The sequence below is a fragment of the Chenopodium album genome, chromosome 4 (assembly GCF_948465745.1).
Source record: "Chenopodium album chromosome 4, dcCheAlbu1.1, whole genome shotgun sequence".
In the NCBI taxonomy this organism is placed as follows: domain Eukaryota; kingdom Viridiplantae; phylum Streptophyta; class Magnoliopsida; order Caryophyllales; family Amaranthaceae; genus Chenopodium; species Chenopodium album.
The window spans coordinates 66,207,957-66,232,129 of record NC_137837.1 but is presented as its reverse complement, the minus strand read 5'-3'; the positions used below and the strand labels follow the sequence as shown (position 1 = coordinate 66,232,129).

Here is a 24,173-nt window from a genome sequence, read left to right as displayed (position 1 = left end):
ATTAATGATTTATTATTATTATTAAATATTAATTATTATTATTATAATAATTCAATATTAAGTATTAATTTTAAGTAGAGCACAGCAGGACAGAGCAGATTGAAGCAGAGCAGAGCAGATTTCAGCAAAGCAGCTCTAAAGAATGGGGCCTAAGACAGAGGAAGTAAAATATACTTGTATCTTGTACACCGCATTTGTAATCAAGCAATAGGCCAGAAATTATTTATAGTGAATCTTTACAAAATAGCCGCTATATTTACCTATTCGTAACGTTGCTATGAACTCACCCCACTCGGTACTGATTTTCTTTTTGGCCCTATTTACACCCAGTGTTCTAAACTTCCAATACATCCACTTTAGATTACACGTGCTATAACTCAAGACTTAAGTTCTCACTTTTTAGTCTGACATTATACACATCTCAACTTCTCAACGCCTTTAAGATACTACCTCAAGAATAAATTACAAGATATCAATGCGGGTGTCCAGATCGGGTTTCGCAAGGTTTGATTAGGTCAGGTCAATATTTGAAATTGAATCATGCTAAATTATTGTGTCCACACGAGTCAAAATCTAAATTGAATATTTTTCAAATCGGATTAGGCGAGGTTTTGAGACCTCTAATTGAGCAAGAAGAACATCTCAGCCTCTAGTTGCAAGTCTTCAAAAACTCAAATAAAATACAAATGGCATGATTTGTGTTGCTTGTTTTCTTTTCATGTACTCGAAAAAAATAAAAATAAAAAAATCATAGCACTTTGAAACTCTTACTTCCGCTGTCAAATTTTGTAAGTAGCTATAAGTGATTCAGGTTTTAGAATGATGTTAACATAGCTTTTAAACACAACATTGATACATTTTGTGTATATAAGAATGAATTGTTTCTAAAACTACACAATTTACAACCAAAAGGACACTGTACTAGGAGATCAATCCTGGAATAGAGTCAGGATCACAACGGCTCTCCTCTGCTAGTGCTAGAGTTAACATCTCTGTACAAAACTGATCGTCCGGTTTTAGCCACAATGCCTGTTCAGAAGATGTGAAATTATTTGCTAAAGAATTCACAAAACAAAAGACAATGGGGGAGAGGGACAACAAAAGAAAGACACACAAGATGTTCACATTGAAATGTTGCCGATTGATATTGAACAAGCCAACGTGATGCAAATTATCCTCGTGCAGAAGAGATTGATATACATAATTTTGCGGCAATAATTCAGACAAGAGACAAACATGAAATACAAATTTACCTTGTGATAATTTGTAATGGCTGCACTATAATCTCCCTGCATGAAACATTGAAACAACGGATTGTTAACATTACCTAAGTATTCGTACTGTCATTTCTAGGACGCTATGTATCCAAATAGAATGTCTGAAATATGACCAGAAGCAGTCTTATAATCACTCTAGTAGCCTTATTTACAGCATTAAAAAATTATTTAATCTTTTGGTTTCTTGATGAAAGCTAGATACCCAAATAAACAAGCGCAGTGTCTAGTTCATTAGCATTCTCACTTGCGCCTCCTAAGGCCAATATGACTTGCATAATCCTATACTACATGTGATGAACAGGCAAGCTAAACTATTGCTGATGAACAACTCAAGTAGAAATGGCCTAAAAAAAAAACCAACTCAAATAGACATTGCAAAGGGAAAGCAGTCTTACAATCATTCTAGTCGGCCTTATTTACAGCCTAGAAAAAAAACATTTAATTTTTATGTTCATTAGTACGCTCATTCCTAAGGCCAATGATCCCTGCATATTCCTATACTACAAAGTGCATAGGCATGCTAAATTATCACTGATGAACAACTTAAGTAGACATCTTGAGGCTGCACTTTCTATTCCTTGGTTGAGGTAGCCGGTAGGAAGAAGGGGAAGCAACTCAGGCAAGGCAATTAACTAATCTGGCTACAGAGAGAAGAGAGAGGGAAGGGGGGGGGGGGAGTAGAAAAACTTCAGATATCATACTAGAGTTATTGGAAAGGATGTCCAATTACAGATGCTACAACATGACATTGACTCATTCAGATGGAACCCACAAGAATATAGATTTGACCTATACATACCTTCAAATGATAAGTGTAAGCAAGGCCCGAATAAGTACTTAAACTCTTGGTAGATAAGTTAAGCGCTTTCTCATAATATTTGATAGCTTCAGGATATATCCTGAAAAATAATAACAAAAAAAATACCATGAAGCATGGATCTCATTGCAGGGTAAATAAGGCAGATTACTTGTATGTTTGCAATATGAAACCGCATAACATTAAACACAATCAAATGCAGTCCATTTACTAATACATTCAAGAAGTTAAAGGGAGCCGAGAGGACTTTAATAAGTAGCTCCTTATACTTTGAAGTTTCAAGGGGTACCCACTTCATTTGCCACTTAATGCTTTTACACGAGTGTAAAGATTTTGGGGACTAACGGCAACAAACACTTTATATGCAAGTAACAGGGGTTTGAAAACCTAACAATATATTCTGAAGATACAACCAGGAGATACCAGAAAAATAGAGCACATACGGGACAGATGGACATAAATTAAGATGAACTGACTTCCGTAAAGACTAAGTAATAAGGAATCAGACCTAGTTCCTATAGAATATTCACAAACAGAACAAAAAAAAAAGGGACTATGTAACCTGCATCGCAAATATAATGAACTTCAAGAATGAACATACTTTAATTTCCTATATGCATGCGCAAGATTGACAATAGTGGGTTCCCATGTCGCGTTCATGGATGCTGGGATATTCGCTAATGTTTTCTCAAACCACCGAACTGCTTTTTTGTACCTGAAATTGCATAGAAGCTCCAATTAAAAAATGGAGATAGATACAACCCTAAGAAAACATTTATACTGAAGTCTTTCCCAACTAGACTCATCATGAAATACAATAATTGAAAGCATATTGAGGAAGTCTACTCTTTCCCTATTTATCATGCTAATACACCAACTGCAATAAGTAAACAAATCTAAAATATAAATCTAACCGTGAATTCTAAATCAAATTGGAGGTGAAATCACAAATACACAAAATTTATGTCTTTAGAATTCCTTTTAGTTTCTGTTATTTTAGCTTAATAAGGTTCCTTAGATGATTAGAATTTGTTTTAGGAATTATAGACTAGGTCAAACTAGTCTTACTACTAGTTCCCTAATCTAAAAAGAATTAGTTTTCCTATTCTATTTAGGTTGCTTGGAGCTAAAGGCTAAAGGCTTGTCCTAGTCCTATACTCCTATTAGACTTAGAATCAGTTAGTTTTTCGATTATAAATAGGGAATTTCGTGGCTTTGTAAGACACTGAACAAATACACAAAATTCAGTTGAATAAAAGTTTATTGTTTAGCTTTTGCTTAAACAGTTTTTGCTAGTTTTCAATTCAAGGAGTTGGTTGAAGATTAGAACGTTAAACACTTATTATCTAGGAGTAGGCTAAGAGTTTAATCTCAAAATAATTAGCGTCCAGGAGTGGGTTAATTAATTTTAAAATTCGAATCATAAGTTTCGGGAGTGATCTTGTGAGGAGAAATATCGGTTCATTTATATTCAATGTTTAAGATTTCTTTCAAGTTTGGATCTTTCTTTCAAGATTGTGGGTTTTCTTAAAACTTGACTAAACAAGGGGTTAGAATCCACAACAGTTTCCTATTTTTTTTTTTTTAGATACTTTTGACCCCACTCATTCTATTAAATCTTAGGGTCATCTAGTATCGCTACTGACCATTGTCTATGAAAGTAGAATAAAGTTGGAAAGTTAGATAATCCCTTCTTTCATGCACCCTATTTGAAGGATCATGTCTCCTTCTAAAGTACCAAATGAACATGCAGTAGAGCCATTGTCAGCCAAGTTCTAGTGAAGCATTAAACTGAACCGCAGTTTACTTAAAAAGGATGGTTCCTCGATGACAATTGTTTAGAGAGGGTGGGGGGTCCTGCTAGGCACCTTTGGTTTCGGAGCTTCAGGTGTGTTTAAGTATTTTGTTGCTACCAGCTAGGCAGCTACAGCTAATATTCTGATTCTATAAGTGCTAAAGATTCCTTATATCACTTCGATTTCCTAATCTTGTCCTGGTTACCAAAGTGCTAAAGGAATCATAATTGGCTTTAATACACCAAGATCTATTTTCATAAATCATAAGAACATTAGCAATATATAAACGAGGTAGAGGAAGACCGAAATTGACTTGGTTGGAAGGAGTTAGGAAGGATATAAAGCATATGGATTTGCATGAGAAAGAGGTATTTGATCGTAAAGGATGGAGGAGGAAATTTTTTGTGGATGATTATACGGAATAATCACTTTTGGTTCATGTAGCCGACCCCACTTATGGGGTAAAGGCTTTGATTGATTGATAAGCAATATATAAAATTCAATACTAACAAGACATTTCAATTGTCAGGTTAATGAATCTCACCCCTTATAAAACACAATAGAGAATTAGCTCTTTCAAGTCACACTTTGTGAATGCTTTACCTTCAAAAATATTGGTGTTTAGGTCTTGATGAGTATGCATTTGAAAAATTAAGTGACAAACCACAGTATCTCTTCAACCAAACCATTATTCATTGTCCATTGAATATTTTCAAATATCCACCTTTCACTAACTTGGCCCTCAATCTATTCTTGACCTAATTATTGGCATTTCATACACATCATAATCATAAGCATAACTGCACTACTATTCTGATGTTGGCTTCTAGTCCGTGATCAAGACCGACTTTACGATAAAAAAAAAAAAAAAAAAAAAAAAACAATTACAAAGAGAGGGAAAATATGCTCAAAGAGAGCTTACTTCACTTATTTAACCTGCACCATAATAACGCTTTCACAATTCCTAAATCACACTATAAAAATTTAGATGGCAGTCTAAAAGATGATTGGTAGCAGGCTAGCAGCTAAAAGACAAAAGTAAAGGGTGATTAACTAGAGTGTAAGACATTATATAGACCAACTGCAATAGATATGACTGCTTGATCAAGCAGATCAACTACAAACGAGTTTTACTGGGAAATATTGTTCCTGTACAACTATGCAGTAAAGGAACCTTACCAGTTCTATGTACTACCTTTGTTCCCAAAAGTTCCTTATGGTTACTTTTTGCACACAATTAATGTAATTGGTGAGAGAGTGTTGATGTGGTGACTGGTGAGTGAGTGAGAGTAAAAAAATGGTGAATAGAGCAGGAGAGTGTGTAAAAAGGTGGGTGAAGGTAAGAAAAAGGTGGGAAAGGTAAGAGTATAAAAAAAGGTGGGTGGTGTAAGAAAATGTTAGAAAAGGTATGAGAGACTGAGTGGAAATATGTTGCCAAAATTGGAATAAAGTAAAAAGTGTAAAGAACTTTTAGGAACGGATTACGGAAAGTGTAAAGAACTTTTGGAGGTAAACAGGTAGTACATTATTATGCATTTATGCTGCACCTTCTACAGAAGAAAACATAAGATTGACCAAATAGATTCAGAGAACACACAATCACCATTAGAGAAAGAACCAGAGGAGTTAGGAAGGATATAACAAAAACCATTAGAGAAAGAACCAAAACATCACACTAACAAAGAAAGAGGGGGGGAGGGGGGGGGGGGGGGGGGGGAAGGTATAACTTACTCCTTCATGTGATATGCAACAACGCCCAATTCATTATACACCAGAGGATCAGAAGAGCAAATTGTTTGGGCCTGCAAAAAGAACTGTAGGAAACTCTAATCAGTTTAAATCTACAGAGTACAGGACAAAAACTATCGAGAAAATTTTTGATCAATCAAAGGGGGTTGATAAAACAACAGAATAAGAGTGCATTATTAAACAATGAGATGAACAAGGAACAAGACATTTAACAGACTATACACATTCAATGGGAAGGAGTGGACCTTTTGGGAAAAAAAACAAATAAACTTCCTTGAAAGAGGCTGAACACAAAGGACAATCTTCCCAGAGCCCTTCATGTCCAGAGCATAAAAACAATAACTTGAGAAGTTAAAAATTCAAGCTAAATATCCAAGAGCAATCCAAGGACGCAAATACAGGGAGAAACTAAGTTCTCACCCATGATCTGTATAACTCTTTAAACCTAATAAGGCGTAGAACAATTAGCTCACAAAGATCACTTAGTCAGCAGACTGATCTTTTAATTTTGTCTAAATTAAGTAGTAAATTCATTCACGCCTTATAGAACAAGTTGTTCTAAAAGCTTCCATTTCTGTGTGACTTTAAATGGGTACTTATCAAACATTTCCACAAGGACATAAAACAAACAGTTGGCACACTACAAAAGTTTTTTTTTTTTTTTTTTTTTTTTTGGACACCAAAAGAAATTTGTAATTAATGTAGAAAAAAAATAGACAGAACAAATTGAACTTTGTCATATATACACAGAATTATTAATTACAAAATTTATATCAAACATACATAGATAATTTATCTCATCTTTTTATGCAAACTGGTTAGCTATAAATAAGGATTTTTATTCTAGTATATGATTCATCCATGGGCTCACGCCTAATGGTGCATAATCAGTGTTGGATTCCTTTCTGGTATGTGAAGAGTTGAAGATGAAACCTAATCGCGAAATTTTCTAATCAGAACCTCTCGTAAGGATTCCTTTACATATTAAGGCTTCAAAATTATTTGCAATTTCATACTGTTGCAGTGATGCTTACTCTCCAAGGATAACCTAATTTCTTTGTTTAAGTATCACTTCCTTTCCACCATGGGCTCACGCCTAATGGTGCATAATCAGTGTTGGATTCCTTTCTGGTATGTGAAGAGTTGAAGATGAAACCTAATCGTGAAATTTGCTAATCAGAACCTCTCATAAGGATTCCTCATTACATATTAAGGCTTCAATATTATTTGCAATTTCATACTTGTTGCAGTGATGCTTACTCTCCTAGGATAACCTAATTTCTTTGTTTAAGTATCACTCCCTTTCCACTCCTTTAAACTTCAAATTTGGGTTGAACACACCTATTTAGGATAGAAAATATAGTGGAATTTTGTTGATTATAGGTGAATAAAAGTAGTAGGTATAGTTTAGTGTTTTTAGAGAATGTGAGAGAAATTGAGGGCCAAAGGTGGGGAGGGTAAGAGGATTAAGAACAAAATTTTAATTTGTAAATCGAACCCAAAATAAGAAATCAGAAAGCACAATCATAAAAATTAATATCTTGCAAATACACATTAAGACGGATCTAAGATCTAGTAAGATCCTACATGAGAAATAACAATGTATAATATTATATGTTGATGATCATATATGGTAAAAGATTTTTAATTTTGACCTAAAAAGTAAAAGTATTGCAACTAGAATGTAATGGAAGAACTAAATGGGAGTAAATACGAAACCTAGGAGAATGTTCGGTCTTCCACATATGAGTCGTGTGCCTTTAATAGGAGGAATAGGAAACAGTGTACCCTAAATTTTTCTATAAATATGGCTTGGGGTTGGAGGAGATGGTTGCAAACTGAAACCTTAAGGATGAGCAATCAAAAGTTAACATCTAATAGTGTATCCTTTTTCAAATTATCTTAAACTCTTAGTTGGTTTAATAAGCCAAAAAAAGTTTTATCAACAGTTCTAGGATCCAGTTATTTAGCATCTATCATATTTACCCATATAAATTGTACTGTAATCTATATTTATAATAATGCTTCCGCAGAATGTCCATATATCAAATCCACTTGACTAGCATCTTTTGTGCCACGCTATACACTAAAAAACAATTAACACCACTCAAGGTATGAGCCAGGACTTAAGAGTTAGTAGATATTGCATCGAATGGATTCCCTTCTATTTTTATCTTAACAAACAATAAAAACAAAGCCTCTTGATAGGAAGGTTTGATACCATCAATCAATCTGATAGCAGAATCGTGACTGTCGAATCATATAACTTATAAACAGCTAGAAACACAAAGCCAAGGCCAAATGAAAAACAAGGGGAAATTTTAACCGACCCAGATAATGTTTAAGGTTACTTATTTTACTATCATTGGTAGTAAGTCTCCTAGATCTCTCTGTTACTCTCACGGTCTCACCTGCTTTACTTTAAGCCCAAACTTATGTAGCTAAACCTTATTCTCCCAAACTCACAAGACCTTCCTCTTCAAGATTGCCAGGCTGTTGTAAAAGACATAGAACTAGAATACTAGCCTCTCATGCACACATGAAATTAAAAACTACTTTACTGCCAATATATGGTGGCTCACCTGCTCCGCAAGTTTGAAGCTGTGTGTTCGCATGTATTCCATGCCAATATACAAGGTTGGTAAATGACACCTGGAAGAAGAGAAATTCAGGACTTAATTGTAAAAGGGACAATACATGGTGATAAGAAGACTTCAAAGTCGTATAAGGCTAGCAAAGATAAAAATGCAACTACCATAGTTCAAAATAAAATTCATTGACAAGATGGAAAATAAACAAAAAACAATTACATTACAGAGCCAAAGGCAAGGGGCCAGCGGCAAGGGGGGAGCTATTGACATAATCTAACTGAAAAAATAAGTGCAAGACCCTTAAAGTATCTGTAGTGATAACACCTAATAAATAGCCGTACAACTAATAGCAAGAAATCACAAGAACCACAGTTATACTTGGTATTGTTGGCAATACAAATGACCATCTACACAATGAGTGAGAAACATACTTTGGTGACAAAACTAATTGTCAATATTCAAATCAAATTAAATTTAACAGGGATACAAATAATTGAAAAGTTGAAGTCAAATAAAAAGCTCATTCCACAGCGAGTACAATAAAATTATGGAGTCATATCACATTCCACAAATATAAGTGCTACAATAGCAGTTAGCAGAGGACAAAGAACACATGGGGGAGGAAAAAATCCTTGACTAGATAAGACCGTAAAATTTACCCAGGAAACAAACGAGCAGCAGTGCGGTAAGCCAACATTGCTTGATCACCTTCTTCTAAAGCAGCATATGCATTCCCTTGACCAATCCAAGAAGATAAAAATGTTCCTTCTAGACTTGTTGCCTTGCTAAAGAAAATTGAAACATAGAAGGTACGAAATTATATTTCGGTAGTCTAACGTCATAAAATACAAGTTTATAGCAGCAAGGTAAACATTCCCTATTTCCATTTACATGACATGGATCCAGTTCTTGAAGTGAATATTCAGAAATCAGAAGATCTAAAAAAAATGTCCTGAGAAGTTAATTGTTTCGCAAATTTATCAATAACTGCTGGAATGAAAGTCAAATTTCCAATAATATTCAACTATCTAATATTATGTTGAGGAGGTTTTGATTATAGTAGTACAACTCAGCATCTTTTACATAATTGCAGCAAAAAGTACCTTGAAGTCAGGGACAAACAAAGATACTACCATACTACAGACTACAGTCTATTTACTTATTCAATAATATTTTATGAATGCGTTTACGAATGTTGGTGTGCAGTGTATGATTCGATTTTCATATCTATCTACAAATACAATAACAAAAAAAATTGGCATATTTTGAAATTAGAGGATTGCAAGGAAAAATTTGCTCTTCACTTTGATGATTCAACAAGGTATTGTCAATGAAACAAATGCATCAAGAAGTATCTTCATATGTAAGAAATGTAAATAAACTTTCACCAAATATTTCTTCTAGCTCATAGAGGACAATGCTTTTGGCACATAATCTGAAAGTGCAGACCGTCTTAAAACAAAGAGAGGGGAAACTTAGGTGACCTAGCAGGAACCAGACAAAATATCTGTACATCTGAGGAATAGCTTAGAGAAAAATAAAAGGCACAAAATGAAACAGAATCGGTCATTCAACCAAGAAATACAAAGTTGACACAAAAGCATAAGTCTTGAATAATATGTCGCAAGCACAACAAATTTAAAAATTATCCCAACTCTCACCAGTAATCAAATATCATCCACATTGTTTATGGATCTTTGCCTCCTTATGTTATTATTCTATTGCGTGGGTTGCACATTCATAATTTGATATTAAAAATGTTGCCAAAGAAAGTAATACCTGAAATACCGGCGTGATTGGTCATACTTTCTGATGCAGTAATAGTAACATCCTACAGCAAACCATGACAGAGGCCTGGAGAAAAGAGAAAAGGATCAAAACAGGAATAAAAAATTTAAAATTTAGAGAAAAAAAAAAAGGCTTTGCCTGACAGAATGGAGCACAGAGCCCCAGAAGAACTAAAAATAATATTGATGCCAAAGATTTAAGACATGATCCAGGGGCAGAGGGAGAGGGGGACATGATCCAATGGCGGAGTTTTTATTATTATTTTTTTTATATTTATTATTTTTTTAAACCCCAATTTGTAATTGTTTGATTGTTAATATTTTATATGTATATAAGTAGTTTGGAACTTTGGATATTTCCAAAACAAAATAAATGTATAAGAGATGTTTAGGGGAAAAGGAATAAAATCAAAGATTCTAGAGAATGATGACCACGAAACAAGTACTATTATTATGCAAAAGGAACACTTCAGCTTTGAACAAATTAGAGGGTAAGGAATGCATTATGAAATCCCCTCACAAGTCACAATATTGTGTTTAGTAGGAGGAGCCTTTCAACTTTGAGGTTTTGAGCAGCTCAGAGGACAAAAAATGTTGGGATCCACTCACTATTCTATTATTATGATGGAGAAAGTGAGAAACCCTATCGTTTGGAAAAACCACCAGGTGGGGAGGGATTGATATACAATTTTTACAACGTGGAAATAAATCAGACAACCAGGATGCAGGATATGCAGTTTCTAATCAAGAGAGCAACTGCAGCACAGTACCAATAGTGCTTTTTGTGCAAAGAGACAACATTGCAGATGATATTAAATCAGTGAAAAGACATCATCGAAAGAGCTAAGATAATCAGCAACACCATATAATCATTGGTTAGCTCTTAAAGAAATTGATTTTCAGAGAAGACTTTATATTTAATACATAGTCAAAAGGAATACAAGCATCAATGTAAATTTAGTGAAGCAACTTCATCCATAAACTTTTGGCATTGCAGTTTAGTTGACTTCAAACTTTATGTAAATTGTTAGAAAGAATTTCCATAGAAGAGTGCAAGAACAGAAAATCTATAAAATACTACCCCCGTTTCATAATTTTCTCAACATAATTTGTTTTTGTCCATTTCATAATGTTCTTAGCATATCTACTTTATTCTATTTTTGGCAAACCCCTTTTACTTTCTTACCCTTCAGCCTTACAATATTTACACCTTTTCACTCACTCTCTTACTTTATCCACCTTTTTCTTACACCCACCCACCTTTTTACGCTCTCTCTTACCTTGTCCACATTTTTCTTACATCTTTACGCTCTCTCTCTTGCCTTAATTCTTGTGCAAACATTATATGGTAAGAACGCTATGAAACAAAGGTATATTAAGATGGCTTAAGCAATAAAGTTGCACGCAAAACATGCATAAGAAAGGCTAAAATATGGTCAAAGCAAACCAAAAGTAGTAACAGAAGTCTGAACCCCCACCCCCAAAGCCAACAATCTATTCCAACAATTCTATCAAGATTCAAGAGTATATATGGATTAATGGATACAATATAGGATTTCACTTTTCCAATACAGAAATCCTCACAAATCCATAATTACTGAATTGATCAACTGGGTCATGTACTCATATTAGTTGCATGAAGTAACATAAACATCATTACAAGCATAAAGGAGCATGTAATGTAAAGTAGCAAACATTCAGAAGTGCATTATTAACAAAGCAGACATATTATAGCCTAAAAAACCATTAGGGACAAGAGAAAATGTCTCACTTTTGAGGATGATCTTTGACCAAATTGCAAGCCATAATATACAGTTCATTTGACTGGCCAAGTTCCATGGCAGCAGCTAGATGTACCAAAGTACACTTCAGATGGAAAGGATCTTTTTCAAGCAATCTGAATGGATAAAATATAAGACGAGAAATTCAGCCTGGTCTGAATAGAGTTAGCTATAAAGACGAACGTCATATAATACATTTACAAACTCACAATGAAGTTAGTTCGAAACATTTCTGATATTCACCGCATTGATGGTAATATTCAGCTTTACAGGCCAACAAGTCAGTGTTATTCTTCAAAGTTCCATTGAAGGATGAATCTGATGAAGGACTGCAGGCATTTTCCTTTTCAACATCATCAAACATGGCTTCTACAACATTCTCTTTATCTTGCTAAATAGAAACATATGAATAAAAACTAATCAAGGACATGAATAGTAAAATTGATCAATATGACAAAATCAAACTATATTCTTCTTTCACAAATATTGTTCATGCATTAACTGCTGCCTATTTTCAACATGAATTGCTATTAGGAAAGCAATATGGATCTATTCATCTATATATATGATTGTATTTTTCAAAGAAAAGGATTTTCAATACTTAAAATAAGAAATAAGGAGGCACCAAACCAGATATTTCCATCAACAAGATGTCCTCATACTTAGCTGTACGCCAAAAACAGGTGCTTACCTTCTTTATTAGACAAGTATAAAATGAAGAAAGCCACCCGTCTTCAGGGCTAAATTGCAATGATGAAAGTAGAGAGGATTCTGTAGAAAAAGAAAAAAGGAGACAGTAGGACATAAGACATTGGAGAAAGGCAAAAAATGTCTTCACCAAAATACTACATAAGCTAATCCAAAGGTTTACATGACAAGGCAAGATGTGATTTGGGAATTGCTAACAGTTAGTAAAGATTTCAAAATCTACTCTTAATTGAATTTTACTTTAAAGATCATCAATGATGTACATCAGCCCTAAGCTTGCTAAAAGAAACTAGCTTAGCTGGTAGGATATCTCAAAAAAAAAGATCTTTAAGAACAGGATTCAAATATTTCTACTGCAAAATTTTCAGCAGAAAAGCATTGATAAGTTTAATTATAGATAACAAAATATGCCCAGCTAGAGAAATACGGAGTATACAGACATACCATTTATGTAGAATCTCTGGCATTTAAATCAAGCCACACATACTAGAAGGTAGAGTCGATATGTAACAGTTTTTTCTTTCCCTTTCGTTGATAAAATATTAATGTCTGGCCTAATTTTGTTGTTGAAGATTTCCACATCCGTTGTCAAATAATAAACATTTGTTCACATATATTATAGTTGGGTACATTGTTGTATATTTGCTTACTTGGGTATGTCTGTGTGATTTCCATAATTGGATAATGATACAAATCAAGCACCTTACTATCTTTAATTGTAACTTCACCTCACCCTTCTAGTGGAAGTTTTACATGTCGATTTATAATACTGTATTAATTGTTTAAGGGGTCTTTTGGCCTTCCAAGTCAATTGATTTAGTCATTTGGGCTTAGCTTAAATATAGGGCTAATTTTCAGCTTCCTTAGCACCAAGAAACCTCGTGGGAGGGCAACTTGGGTTGCAAGTAGGAGTGGTGAATTAGAGGGTGGAAGTGATGCAAATGCTTGCTCTCCAAGGCATCCTTCACATATTTCCTTCTTTTTGTAGTATACTTACTTTCCAAAAATATTACTACCTCCGTTTCATAATGTTCTTAATATATTCTAATTTTGCCGGTTTCATAATGTTCTTAACATATCAATTTCATTTTTAGCTACCTCTTTTACTAACTTATCCCTCTTACCCCACAATATTTACGTCTCTCCACCCACTATCCCTTACTTTACCTACCTTATTCATATAACCACCCACCTTTTACACTCTCTTACTTTATCAAGCTTTTTCATACACACACACACCCTCCCCTTGCCTTAAGTCTTGTGTAAATAGTAAATATTAAGAACATTATGAAATGGAGGTAGTATTTACTTTTCTAGGTAAGTATGGCATGCTAGGGAGCACCAAGTTAAAGCAATTAAGCGTTAGTTTTATATGTTCAGTTGGTGGCAACATAGAAAATGAAATTCCCTATGATGTTCTAACTCTTACCAAATAGATGAAGTTGCTTACCTAGTCCCTCCTAGGTAAGTAGAACTTTACATGGGAAGTAAACTTCCAACATCCAACTACCAAATTTTGGCAATTTTTAGGCAATAGAACATCATAGGCATTTTAACTTTCTAAAAAGTAATACTTCCTAGAGCTGACAAAATGGGAAATTAGATTGTGATTTGAGTAAATTTAAGCTTGTTATATCTACATGTGTGCTAAATCAAACACTTGAAACCTTTTTGCTATTTTTTTGTTCACCTAGGTTGATAATAGATTTTAGACCTTTGAGGTTAAGGTACTATCCTTCATTTTGTCAGACGTATAACACACTATAATGACAAAAAACCATCAGTGATGGATATAGGATTTCCGAGCTTGTGAGTCACCCTAAATTATTAATCCAATGCCACCGATGTAGCCTAACACACTACAAGAAATGAGCCGTAAACCGATGGTCAAACATACCAAAAACCATACTAATCCCCTACTCCATACGACCATAGCCCATACGGCCATACCCCATACTAACCCCCTTCCCCTGCCACCACCAAAAACCTTACTCCTGCCAACCACCTCCCTTTTCACCTCTAACAACCTTGAGCCACCACCTTCCACCACCAGCCACCGTTAACCACCCACCACCACCAACCAAAATCACCAAAATTTCGAAAAATAAAACACAAAAATTTCAGATCTAAATACAAAAAAAACATGAAAAAACGCAAAAATACTACATATGCAAACCCACAAAAATTAAACATCAATCAACGAAATCAACCAAAATAAACCGAAATTAAACAACAAAATCAAAATTAAACCACCCTAGGAATCAACCCCAAAAAATCAACATACCTTGAAAATTTTCACCTTTTTTGGGGTTACATGGTCAAATTCGACCATGAAATCTGGAATTTTCATGGTCGAGATTGACCAAAAAAACCGTTAACTTTGAAGAGAAAAAATGAATCAAAAAAAAAAAAACGGTAGGTGATGAAGAATTTCATAGATTTGTAGGCATCTCAATTCTCATGTCCTAGTGTTGAGGAGAGGACTAAGGGCACAAAGTCACAAACGTGAGAAGGGAGAAGGAGAGAGAAGGGAGGAGAGAGAAAGGAGCAAGGAAGGAGGAAGGAGTGAGAAGGGAGGAGAGAGAATGTCAGCTTAGTGCTTCACGGATTCACGCCATCCTGGTCTTTCTTTTTCATTATCTTTTTTTAATTAAACTTAATACTCCGTTTTTTTTTTTACACTGCTGAGTCACGTGACTCACCTTGCACCAACGTAGATCCGCCCAGAATCTATCTTTCTTCAAGAACTTGCAAGTTCCAAATACTTTCACCAGAAAAAGAATAAAAATATTACTACTTCCATTTTTTTGTTGCATCACTTTACAAATTGCGGATTCCTAGACAAATTTTGGAGATGAGAGAGATATAGAGAATAAAAAAGTGGACCCGTGTGAAAAGAGAGAGATAAATAGAGGTAACTAACTAAAAAGGAAAGTGATGCAACTAATTTGAAACTCCCGTTTAAGGAAAATGATGCAACTAAAAAGCTACAGAGGAAGTATTTTTTATCAGGCATATTTTGTTAACTTCCTTCTCCATTACGACTCGTTAAAGAAAGAGGGAAGTAAAAGATTCTAAAGCTATAAACAACAAAAACTGTCCAACCTTCACTGCATGTAAGCATATGGTTTTCAATGAGGCGATCCAAAGCCTGGACATAAACAAGGGGAAAAAAATTGTAAGATCTGTACATTTAGTGATTCTGTCCATATAATTCATGCAATATATCCAACCACAAGTCTACAATAAAAATTTAAATACAATTATTAATAATCAAATGCCAAAATAGATAGGCTAAAAACAGAGGAAATAAGTAACTCATCCACTTTGCATATATATCACTAAAAGGCCCAATTTTGGACAAGTAATATGATGTCTTTCTCAAATACAAAGATTTTCACAAAGGAAAAATTATGAACTTTGATAAGAGATGATCCAGGAAAGGTTATCAGGACAAGCTTCAGTCTCAAAAGCGTACCTCATAACACAAAGGATCGGCTTTGACTGCAGCTATATACCTGAAAAGACAGGATTGTATACACAGTTTGGTCAGTAAAACTAAAATATTATACATAATGTGCCCTATGAGACTGTGACTAATACTTTACATTTACTAACATCCAAGCAGCTATTTGCAACAAATGGTTAGAGCAGTGACTTTTGCTGCCTTTCTGATTTGCTTTATTACATTATGATCCAAACAACAAAAGGAAATTGTTAAGTCTCATTGGTTATAACTTTTTAATACTACAACTATGCAATAAAGGTAACACTAAAAAATGTAGCAGAACATCATTCATTATAGATAATATTATCTTCTAATTTAATGATCGTCAAGATTGACAGTTGACACCATAGTCATTTATAAAGAAACAAATTCACATAACAAGAATAAAGCAACTCGACATTGAGCTTGTTGAAATTATATTGTCTGGACTCTGGACTTATATTAATTTGTCTAAATTATACTATGGTCTAAACTTATTAGAACTTATTTTGTTTTAACTTATCTGAAACAATTTTCAGAAAATCCTTATCTTGTTTGAACATGTTTCTGAACTTAACTTAACTTAAATGAGCTTATATATAGGATTAAGGCTTCAATTTTTGTTTGTTGTTTTGTTGTAATTTAAATTATATAAACATATGTTTTGAGTAAAATAAAATAAGTTAAAATAAGATGAAACAAAGAAGCCCTTACTTTAAACGCACACAAATCTTCCCAAATAGTGAAAGAAACAAAACAGAATTTTACACAAAGGGTGCAGATTAGATGACAAGTTAAAACCACCACAAAGAGGCTGAGACTCACCATTGGCGAGCTTGAGCACGATTTTCCAGAGCCTCATATGCTCTACCTCGGAGAAAACATATAGCTGCAGATATCTGCATAAACAAACTTTATAGTTAATTTTAATCGAACTCAGTTCTCCTCTTAGCTTCCCCTTGGCTTATTTGAATAACTTTTAGCAAAAATAAGTTAAAAAATATATATACACACAACCTCCGTCACAAATACCTTACACATCACTTTTGGGCATGTTTATTTAATACTCTATCCATTTCTATTTGGTTGATATGTTTTCCTTATAAGGTCATTCATATTTAGTTGACACATTTTTTTTTCCTTTCTCTAATATGTTATTAGCCCCATGTTTTTGGTGTATATCCATAAAAACAATTAATAAATCACATTCCCCACTCACCAACAAAAGTAATGGTCCTCACAACCCACTAAATACAATAAGTAAATTACTCCGCCTACCAACTTTCACATAAGAAAATACTTAAGTCAAGTAATTTGCCTTAAACTTTATGTCGGCCAAACCATGTTAATTAAATAGGGACAGAGAATGTATAAATCAAAACTATTATTGACAATTTCTGTTCATAAATAAAGAAAACAAATTGGTCAAAGTATATGAATAGTGCAAAAAGTTAAAACAAGTAGTGTGAGAAAGAGGAAGTATATTTAAGTTAAGTTTAACAAAAACAAGTTAAGTTTAGCAAATATAAGTTCATTGAAAATAACTTATTTAAATTAAACATAATATATTCAACAAAAATTATACAATTTTGACCATCAATACCTTCGATATATATTGGTAAATATTGAAATTAAATTAAAAAAAAAGGGTAAATAAAAACATTTGACATAATAACATTTGCTTTCGCAAATTAGCCCAAGGAAAATGTCAAAAGTGGAGTGTGAGACTATGAGTTGTGATATTTAATCTCTTTTTGGCTATTACAAGGGCAACTTGTTCTTTGTTTTGGCTCTTACGGCTATTAGCTCGTTTAAAATTTATTTTTCTTTATTATAAAAAATAAAAATTTAAAATAGAGTTGGACTCTACCACTCTGTAATAAAAGGGTGTGCTATCCTAAACATTTTGGAACTTTAATGTGCGTTAGTTACTTTTCATCAGACACTTGTTGAGCTCAATCTTTTGGCGAGTTTGAATTTGCTAATCAAGTTTTTTTTTTTTTTTTAACTAATCCGTAGATGAGTTTGAGCTTGTTTTGAAATATAGCATATTTAAATAACCCGTAGATGACTTTGAGCTTGTTTAGAAATATAAAAAATCGCAAAACTTTTAGCAGCGTGCTAAGATATACATCATAAAATTCCAGTATTCTGTTCCAAACAACCCCTAATCCCCAACAAACCAAAATCAACTAACTAGCAAATTGCATTCATGTACTCGTTCTGCATACTGAAGCTTTCCAAAAAATTTAATTTAACAACAGTGTTTTCAAACAGCCAATTTTAAATTTAGATGGTGTCAGAAAAACTCTTTGCAAACTTTAAACTCAAAGGGGATCCACAGATACCCGATACAAGCCCAATAGGTGGTGGTGCTCATGTTGCTTGTGTTATCCTACAACCAGTTTTAAACTCAGGGCTCCACAGCACAAAGACTTTACAGAACATTTTTTGCTTCTTTGTAAAGGTTGATATCCTCACTAGATTTTACTCCTCAACACAACAACACTTCAATATTCAGTAACTATTTTACCTCTAGTCAGAAGCTCTCTTAATTCATGCGGTCATGCCACCTAGTTTGACTTTTTTTGTTTCCAAACTGCAATTTTATTCCTATTTATAATAATGTATGTCACTACAGGCTTGTTGCATCTACATAGTAGTGAGTTTAATATGTATATATGATGCAACACCAATAACTCCCTTCCATTTGGAAGATTTTCTAATATACTTTACAATTTCAAAAGATATTCTGACATTAACATATGTCTGGGCAAGTTTCCAAAGCATGTGACCATTTATGTTTAAACAGCTACCTTGGCAAACTCAGTACTCGTTACAAGCTTAGAACTGAAGTTTCAGAGACTAAACAAGGCAATTTCTGCTCAATTGTGCATCTTGTATTTTGCAATTTGCCGATAAAAAGATCAGTAGAAATAAGTAATTGCATATTTTGCTAGCTGCTACTTTATTGCAGAAGCTGTTCAGAATTGTAGAAAAGTCCAAAACTCTCTTGGATCATCTGTAGAATTATTATACGTGTTTCTGAAGGTGAATCATTGTTTACTAGCCATTCGATATTGCAGGCAAGTCCAGAACTCTCTTTAATCAGCTATAGGTTCACTATAAATGTCTCAAAAGGTGAATGGAAATTAGTAATTTGTGGCTACATATTTCTGTGTGCTTGGAGAGAAATGATAGAAATTTTTGGGATTAAATGTCTAGTGAAGAATCTTTTCGGAGAGGATTTTTTTTTTATAATAGTATCAACTCTTATGCCCTAAACATGCACTATCTAGAGCCTCTATTAATTTTTTTTAGGTTTTCCCCAAAGTAAATTCCTCAATACTCTATATAGTGCAGTATTCTATTTATAGCAAAATTAATATCCAATCTAACCTCACTTGGCCCAACACAACTTACACACTTGCATTGTCAGGCAAAACAAGTTTATTTTAGAAAATTTCAACAAAATAAATATTTTTTTTTCAAACAGGTTTATTCAGATAAATTTTCAGACAAAGATAGAATTTTTTTTTCAAATAATACAAGCTTATTTATAAACATGTTCAATGTTCTTTTAGAAAAGCTCCAAAAGCCTAAAACATAAATTAATTCAATAAAATAAATATTAAATAAATAAAATAATAAAATTTGCTATTTTTTATATGAAATGTTATGATAAGTTTTGAGATATTCAAAACAACATTAATCATTTTTTAGTAGTCGAAGTTGTGTGTGTTGGCAAACATGAAATTTCAATAGTTGCAATATATCCTTGCTTTCATATAATTCATTATTCATAAACATTCAATGTTTGAGATTGCTATATAATTAGCATGGTTCATATTTAAAATTTACAATTTTCAATTCTAAAATAATATTCAACAATTACATGCAAAACTGAAAAAATTCCAGCCACTGTAGAGAAAAAACATACATACATTGATTTCATGGTCTTGAGCATCCTTGTCAAGGTACATAACACTTCTGTCTTTTGTGTCGCTTACATTACCATGTTCGTCAAGTTTAGCATCTCCTAGCATTTGTAAACATTGATCCCACTCCTTTAGCTCCTCCTGGATTATGCATCAAAAGTGTATTAATTACCAAGCAATTCTATAGAGTTTGGCCTTGCTTAGCAGTTAAAGGTTAGCTATGCAGAACATTGCCATGCTCAAAGGAACAAAAGGATGTCCCACCAGCCTATACAGATAGACAGATGCCTCGTTCAAAGTTTTTTTTTTTTTCTTAAAATACTACTGACATGCATTAATCAGACAGATAGGAGTCATAGGACTAAGCTTATACTAAATGTGCTATACAAAATTCTAAAATAGACAGAGCCCTTATCATCTTCTTTACATCTGTGAGTCGAAAACTGACAAACTCATGTGTCAAATGCTTAATTGCTTAAACTAAAGGAAGGTCATACATGTACCCCAATGAACATCAGTTTTGCGGTTATGCCCGTTATAAATCAAGCTCATCAATCCGGATAGCCCTAAAAAGCATCTTGAGTCATGATCGGACACTAGCCATTGAACTATTCAACTGTTCCACATAATTCGCATTGCATTTAACATATAAAGACATTCTACACACCTAACTCCCAATCCTCTGCACAGCATGGAATTGATTTTTAAAATAGGTCTCACAATTCATCATTGAAAGAAAATTATATTTGGGACAATGTCATGCTTGCAGTCATATTTCTTTCGAGAAAGATTTATATAATCCAACATTATATTGTCTCACTAAGAAATTCACTTTTCCAAAATATTAATAAATAAATTAAGTATACACTATTGGAAATCCCCCAAACTTAATTTAGTCATTTTAGTTCTGAACCTATAATTATTGTTTTATATAACTTTCATCCCTGCTCTTGGCCTATAGACCCTATTATATCAATCAGCTTATCTACGCGTTATAGGTCAGCCATCTCTTCAATATAACAAAGCTCCTAGTTTAGCTGATATTCCAAACTAAAAATAACAATCATTAGCAACAAACATATTGGTTGGTAAATTTCCATTATTTCCATAACATACAAACTTAAATTATCCTCTCCTTAATCCCTTTTTGTCATAAAAAAAGTGAGCTTTCTACCGGGAACTAGGGAAGACCATCGGCGATTAATTTAAATTTGAGATACTTATAATACAATAATTCCAAACTACGTATGCAAAAGCAACCATGAACAAGCATAATTAGCTCCAACAAGAATGTTTCTCCAATTTCACCATAGAATCTTCTGAGAACCGCCATTTATTCAATTTCAACCAACCGAACAGTCAATACTGCACCAGTGAATTCAATTTCTGATTAAACGACAGCAATCACAAAGCCTTAATCCCAAATTTTTCAGTCTTAACAAAAAATTAAACTTCCTACTATGCGAATCATAAAAACTGCATCACCTGTTCACTTCATTCACCCACTTTCAACAATATACAAAACAATCACTAATAAACCAAATTTGCGGATATCAACTAACTTAATTGGTCAAAGTCTAACGTATCAGATATCAAATCCCGTCTACGTCAAGTTGCCCTTTGCGACTCTCTCTACACCACCAATTCGAGATCATAACTTACTAAACTTACTGAATTAACAACCAATTATAAAAACCCTAAAGAATCAACACAACATAAAAACACTCAATTAAAGAGAAGAAAGTACTGACGAGGCATTTGGCGGCGAGGTAGCGAAAGCGGAGGTCACGGAGGACAACGTGAGAGGCATTGAGGAGGTGAAAAGCGCGGCGAAAATGGCGGCCGAGGAAGAGAGCTTGAGCTTGCATGTAAATATCGGCGGGGTCGGAGGTGAAGGCGGCGACTTTATCGGCGAAGAAAATGGCGGAGGAGTAGAGGTGTTTGCTAACACAGTCTCTCACTACTCCTCTTAGCTTCTCTATTTCTTCTTCCCTCATTTTGATTCTACAGAGAGGAGAGATAAACTGGGAGGATGAAGATGAAATGGGGGTTTTGGTTGAGTTTTTGGATGATTGAAAGAGGAAAGAGCGGGAGTGGAAGGGTTTTGGCTATGCAGATTTTAATTGATTTTAGTTTTTTTTTTTTTTTTTTTTTTTTTTTTTGTGAAAATTTGATTTTAGTTTGTGAATGTTGGTATATACACTGTACTATGATGTACTAGTGGCCTAGTGGGTAGATCGGGTGTTGCCCCGGATAAAGCTTTTTAAAATTGCAATGGTCATCGTTAAATTAAAAATGAGTTATTTTTTTAGAAAATTTTTTTTAATCAAACATTGTGCTTTGCACTTATATAATTTTTTCACATATTAATAAGATACTTGATAATTGGCTTAGATGGTGAATTCTTATCTTTCTTATAAGAGGTTGAAGATTCAATCCTCCTTACGATGGTGATTTCTATTATTTTCAAACGCAGTGAAATTGTCTAGCTATCCTTAGTTTTTGGTATTTATCCCTTGAACTTCATAAAATAAATACCCTTATACGTAGTATTTTGTTTTAGAAATTGCGGTCACTTCTGATTATTTATTTCATTTACGAAAGGAAACAACAATTTGAAAGGGACTAGAACCTAACCAACTAAAACTGAATCCAAATTAGTGCACCAAGTTGAACACCAAAAAAGAAAAAAGAAAACAAAAACAAAAACAAAAAAAAAAGTTAGATTATTGTTATAAAATAGGGAGAAATATGAGAAATTGAGAGAGAATTAATCTATCTATGTTATTCCATATAATAGGGGTATATATACATAGAATATAATAAGTAGGGTTTGCTTCGATAACAATAAACCCTTAATCTAGAATATTCCAGAAACATACAAAGAGGATAATGGATATCCACACAATATTTCCATAACACCCCCCCTTGGATGTCCATTATTGAAGATTGTGCCTCATTAAAACCTTACTATGAAAAACCCTGTGGGATAAAAACATAGTGAAGGAAAAAGAGTACATCATTCTTTGCAATACGCTCGAGATGCTGCCTCATTAAAAACCTTACCAGGAAAACCCAATGTAGGACAAAACCATGGTCAAGGGAAAAAGAGTGCAGCGCATATTTTCTCCCCCTGATGAATACATAACTTGAGATCTTCTAGTGCCGCAAAAATTAATCCAATATGTTTGGATATCTTCTCATATGTAGTAAGTAAAATATCATACATTGATCTTCGATTCTCCTAAGCTGAAGTTGCATCTTCAATTCTTCAAGTCTTCACGTAAACATGTGAAGTGTCTTTAGAAATTTCGTAATTAACTACACGTTAATTTTTCTGTGAATACAAATAGTAAATTTCACTAACTCTTATATACTCAAACTTCAGGTTGAGATGTCAATGATATAGTCACCTGAAAATTTTCAAGAGTTTGATAATTGTAATATTCAAAAATTTGTAGGGCTGGGTATTTAAATACGTCGTATATAAGTTTTTCAGGAACTCTTCTTACATGATTCATAACATGTTATTAAATCGATGTTTCCAATAATTTCATCACAACTATAAGCCCATTGGAAAATAAATATTTCTTTGTAATTTCCTTCAAAGTTACAAATACGCCATACTATATATATTTTGAACAAACATTCACATATACCACAATTATTGTATAGAACTAATGCAACAATATGAGATATATAAAACAAAATATACAATGAGCAATGCATCTAACAACTTTCAATATACGCAATGAATAATCCATTAACCTATGACTCACACATGTATATGAACATAAGACTCTAAATAATGCAAGACACTGTACAGTGTGGATCTAAAAATCCATATTTCATTAGACTTCTGGTCCATGATAAACTTATGATTATTATCATTATGTCTACATCAAAATGGACATATATTTCAGATCCCTTATTCATTAGTCCACTCTATTATGCATATGCATATTATTTATCGGTTCCATTGTGTACCGGTATTTTAAAATTCCTGTAACGTACATTTCACATGCTATTTTACGATGATATCTGAATACATTTCTTATTGGTACCATCATAACTTTGTTACATCATAGGCCATCTATTATAATAATTCAGAAATCTATACCACTTTTAGGGTATTTCATTCACTATGGTATTTATATACTATTACACTATTAGTGTTAACTGCACTATCTTGCCAAATATCATATCTATTAAACATATCTTTATTTTGGAACCGATCATATA

General features: G+C 33.5%; 1 protein-coding gene across 1 annotated transcript; it reads right to left on the bottom strand.

The window, feature by feature from the left end:
- Positions 1-736: 736 nt before the first annotated feature.
- On the bottom strand, positions 737-22,075 carry LOC145627108 (anaphase-promoting complex subunit 6-like). The gene is made up of 16 exons (XM_081679503.1): positions 21,683-22,075; positions 19,938-20,072; positions 16,819-16,892; positions 15,985-16,024; positions 15,612-15,657; positions 12,490-12,569; positions 12,008-12,189; positions 11,789-11,914; positions 10,010-10,084; positions 8,890-9,015; positions 8,222-8,291; positions 5,622-5,704; positions 2,696-2,809; positions 2,077-2,176; positions 1,254-1,289; positions 737-1,029 (listed from the first exon to the last, which is right to left on the bottom strand). Exons 1-16 carry the CDS (start codon positions 21,926-21,928, stop codon positions 922-924), a joined length of 1,641 nt encoding a protein of 546 aa, XP_081535629.1. The 5' UTR covers positions 21,929-22,075; the 3' UTR covers positions 737-921.
- Positions 22,076-24,173: the final 2,098 nt, after the last annotated feature.

What these genes read in the sequence shown, in the direction of transcription:
- LOC145627108 (XM_081679503.1), bottom strand. Translation starts at nt 21,928, where the DNA reads ATGAGGGAAGAAGAAATAGAGAAGCTAAGAGGAGTAGTGAGAGACTGT. An exon ending in CATGCATATAGGAAATTAAA is followed by an intron (nt 2,177 to 2,695) that starts GTATGTTCATTC and finishes ATTATTTTTCAG; the next exon opens with GATATATCCTGAAGCTATCA. An exon ending in CTTACACTTATCATTTGAAG is followed by an intron (nt 1,290 to 2,076) that starts GTATGTATAGGT and finishes TGTTTCATGCAG; the next exon opens with GGAGATTATAGTGCAGCCAT.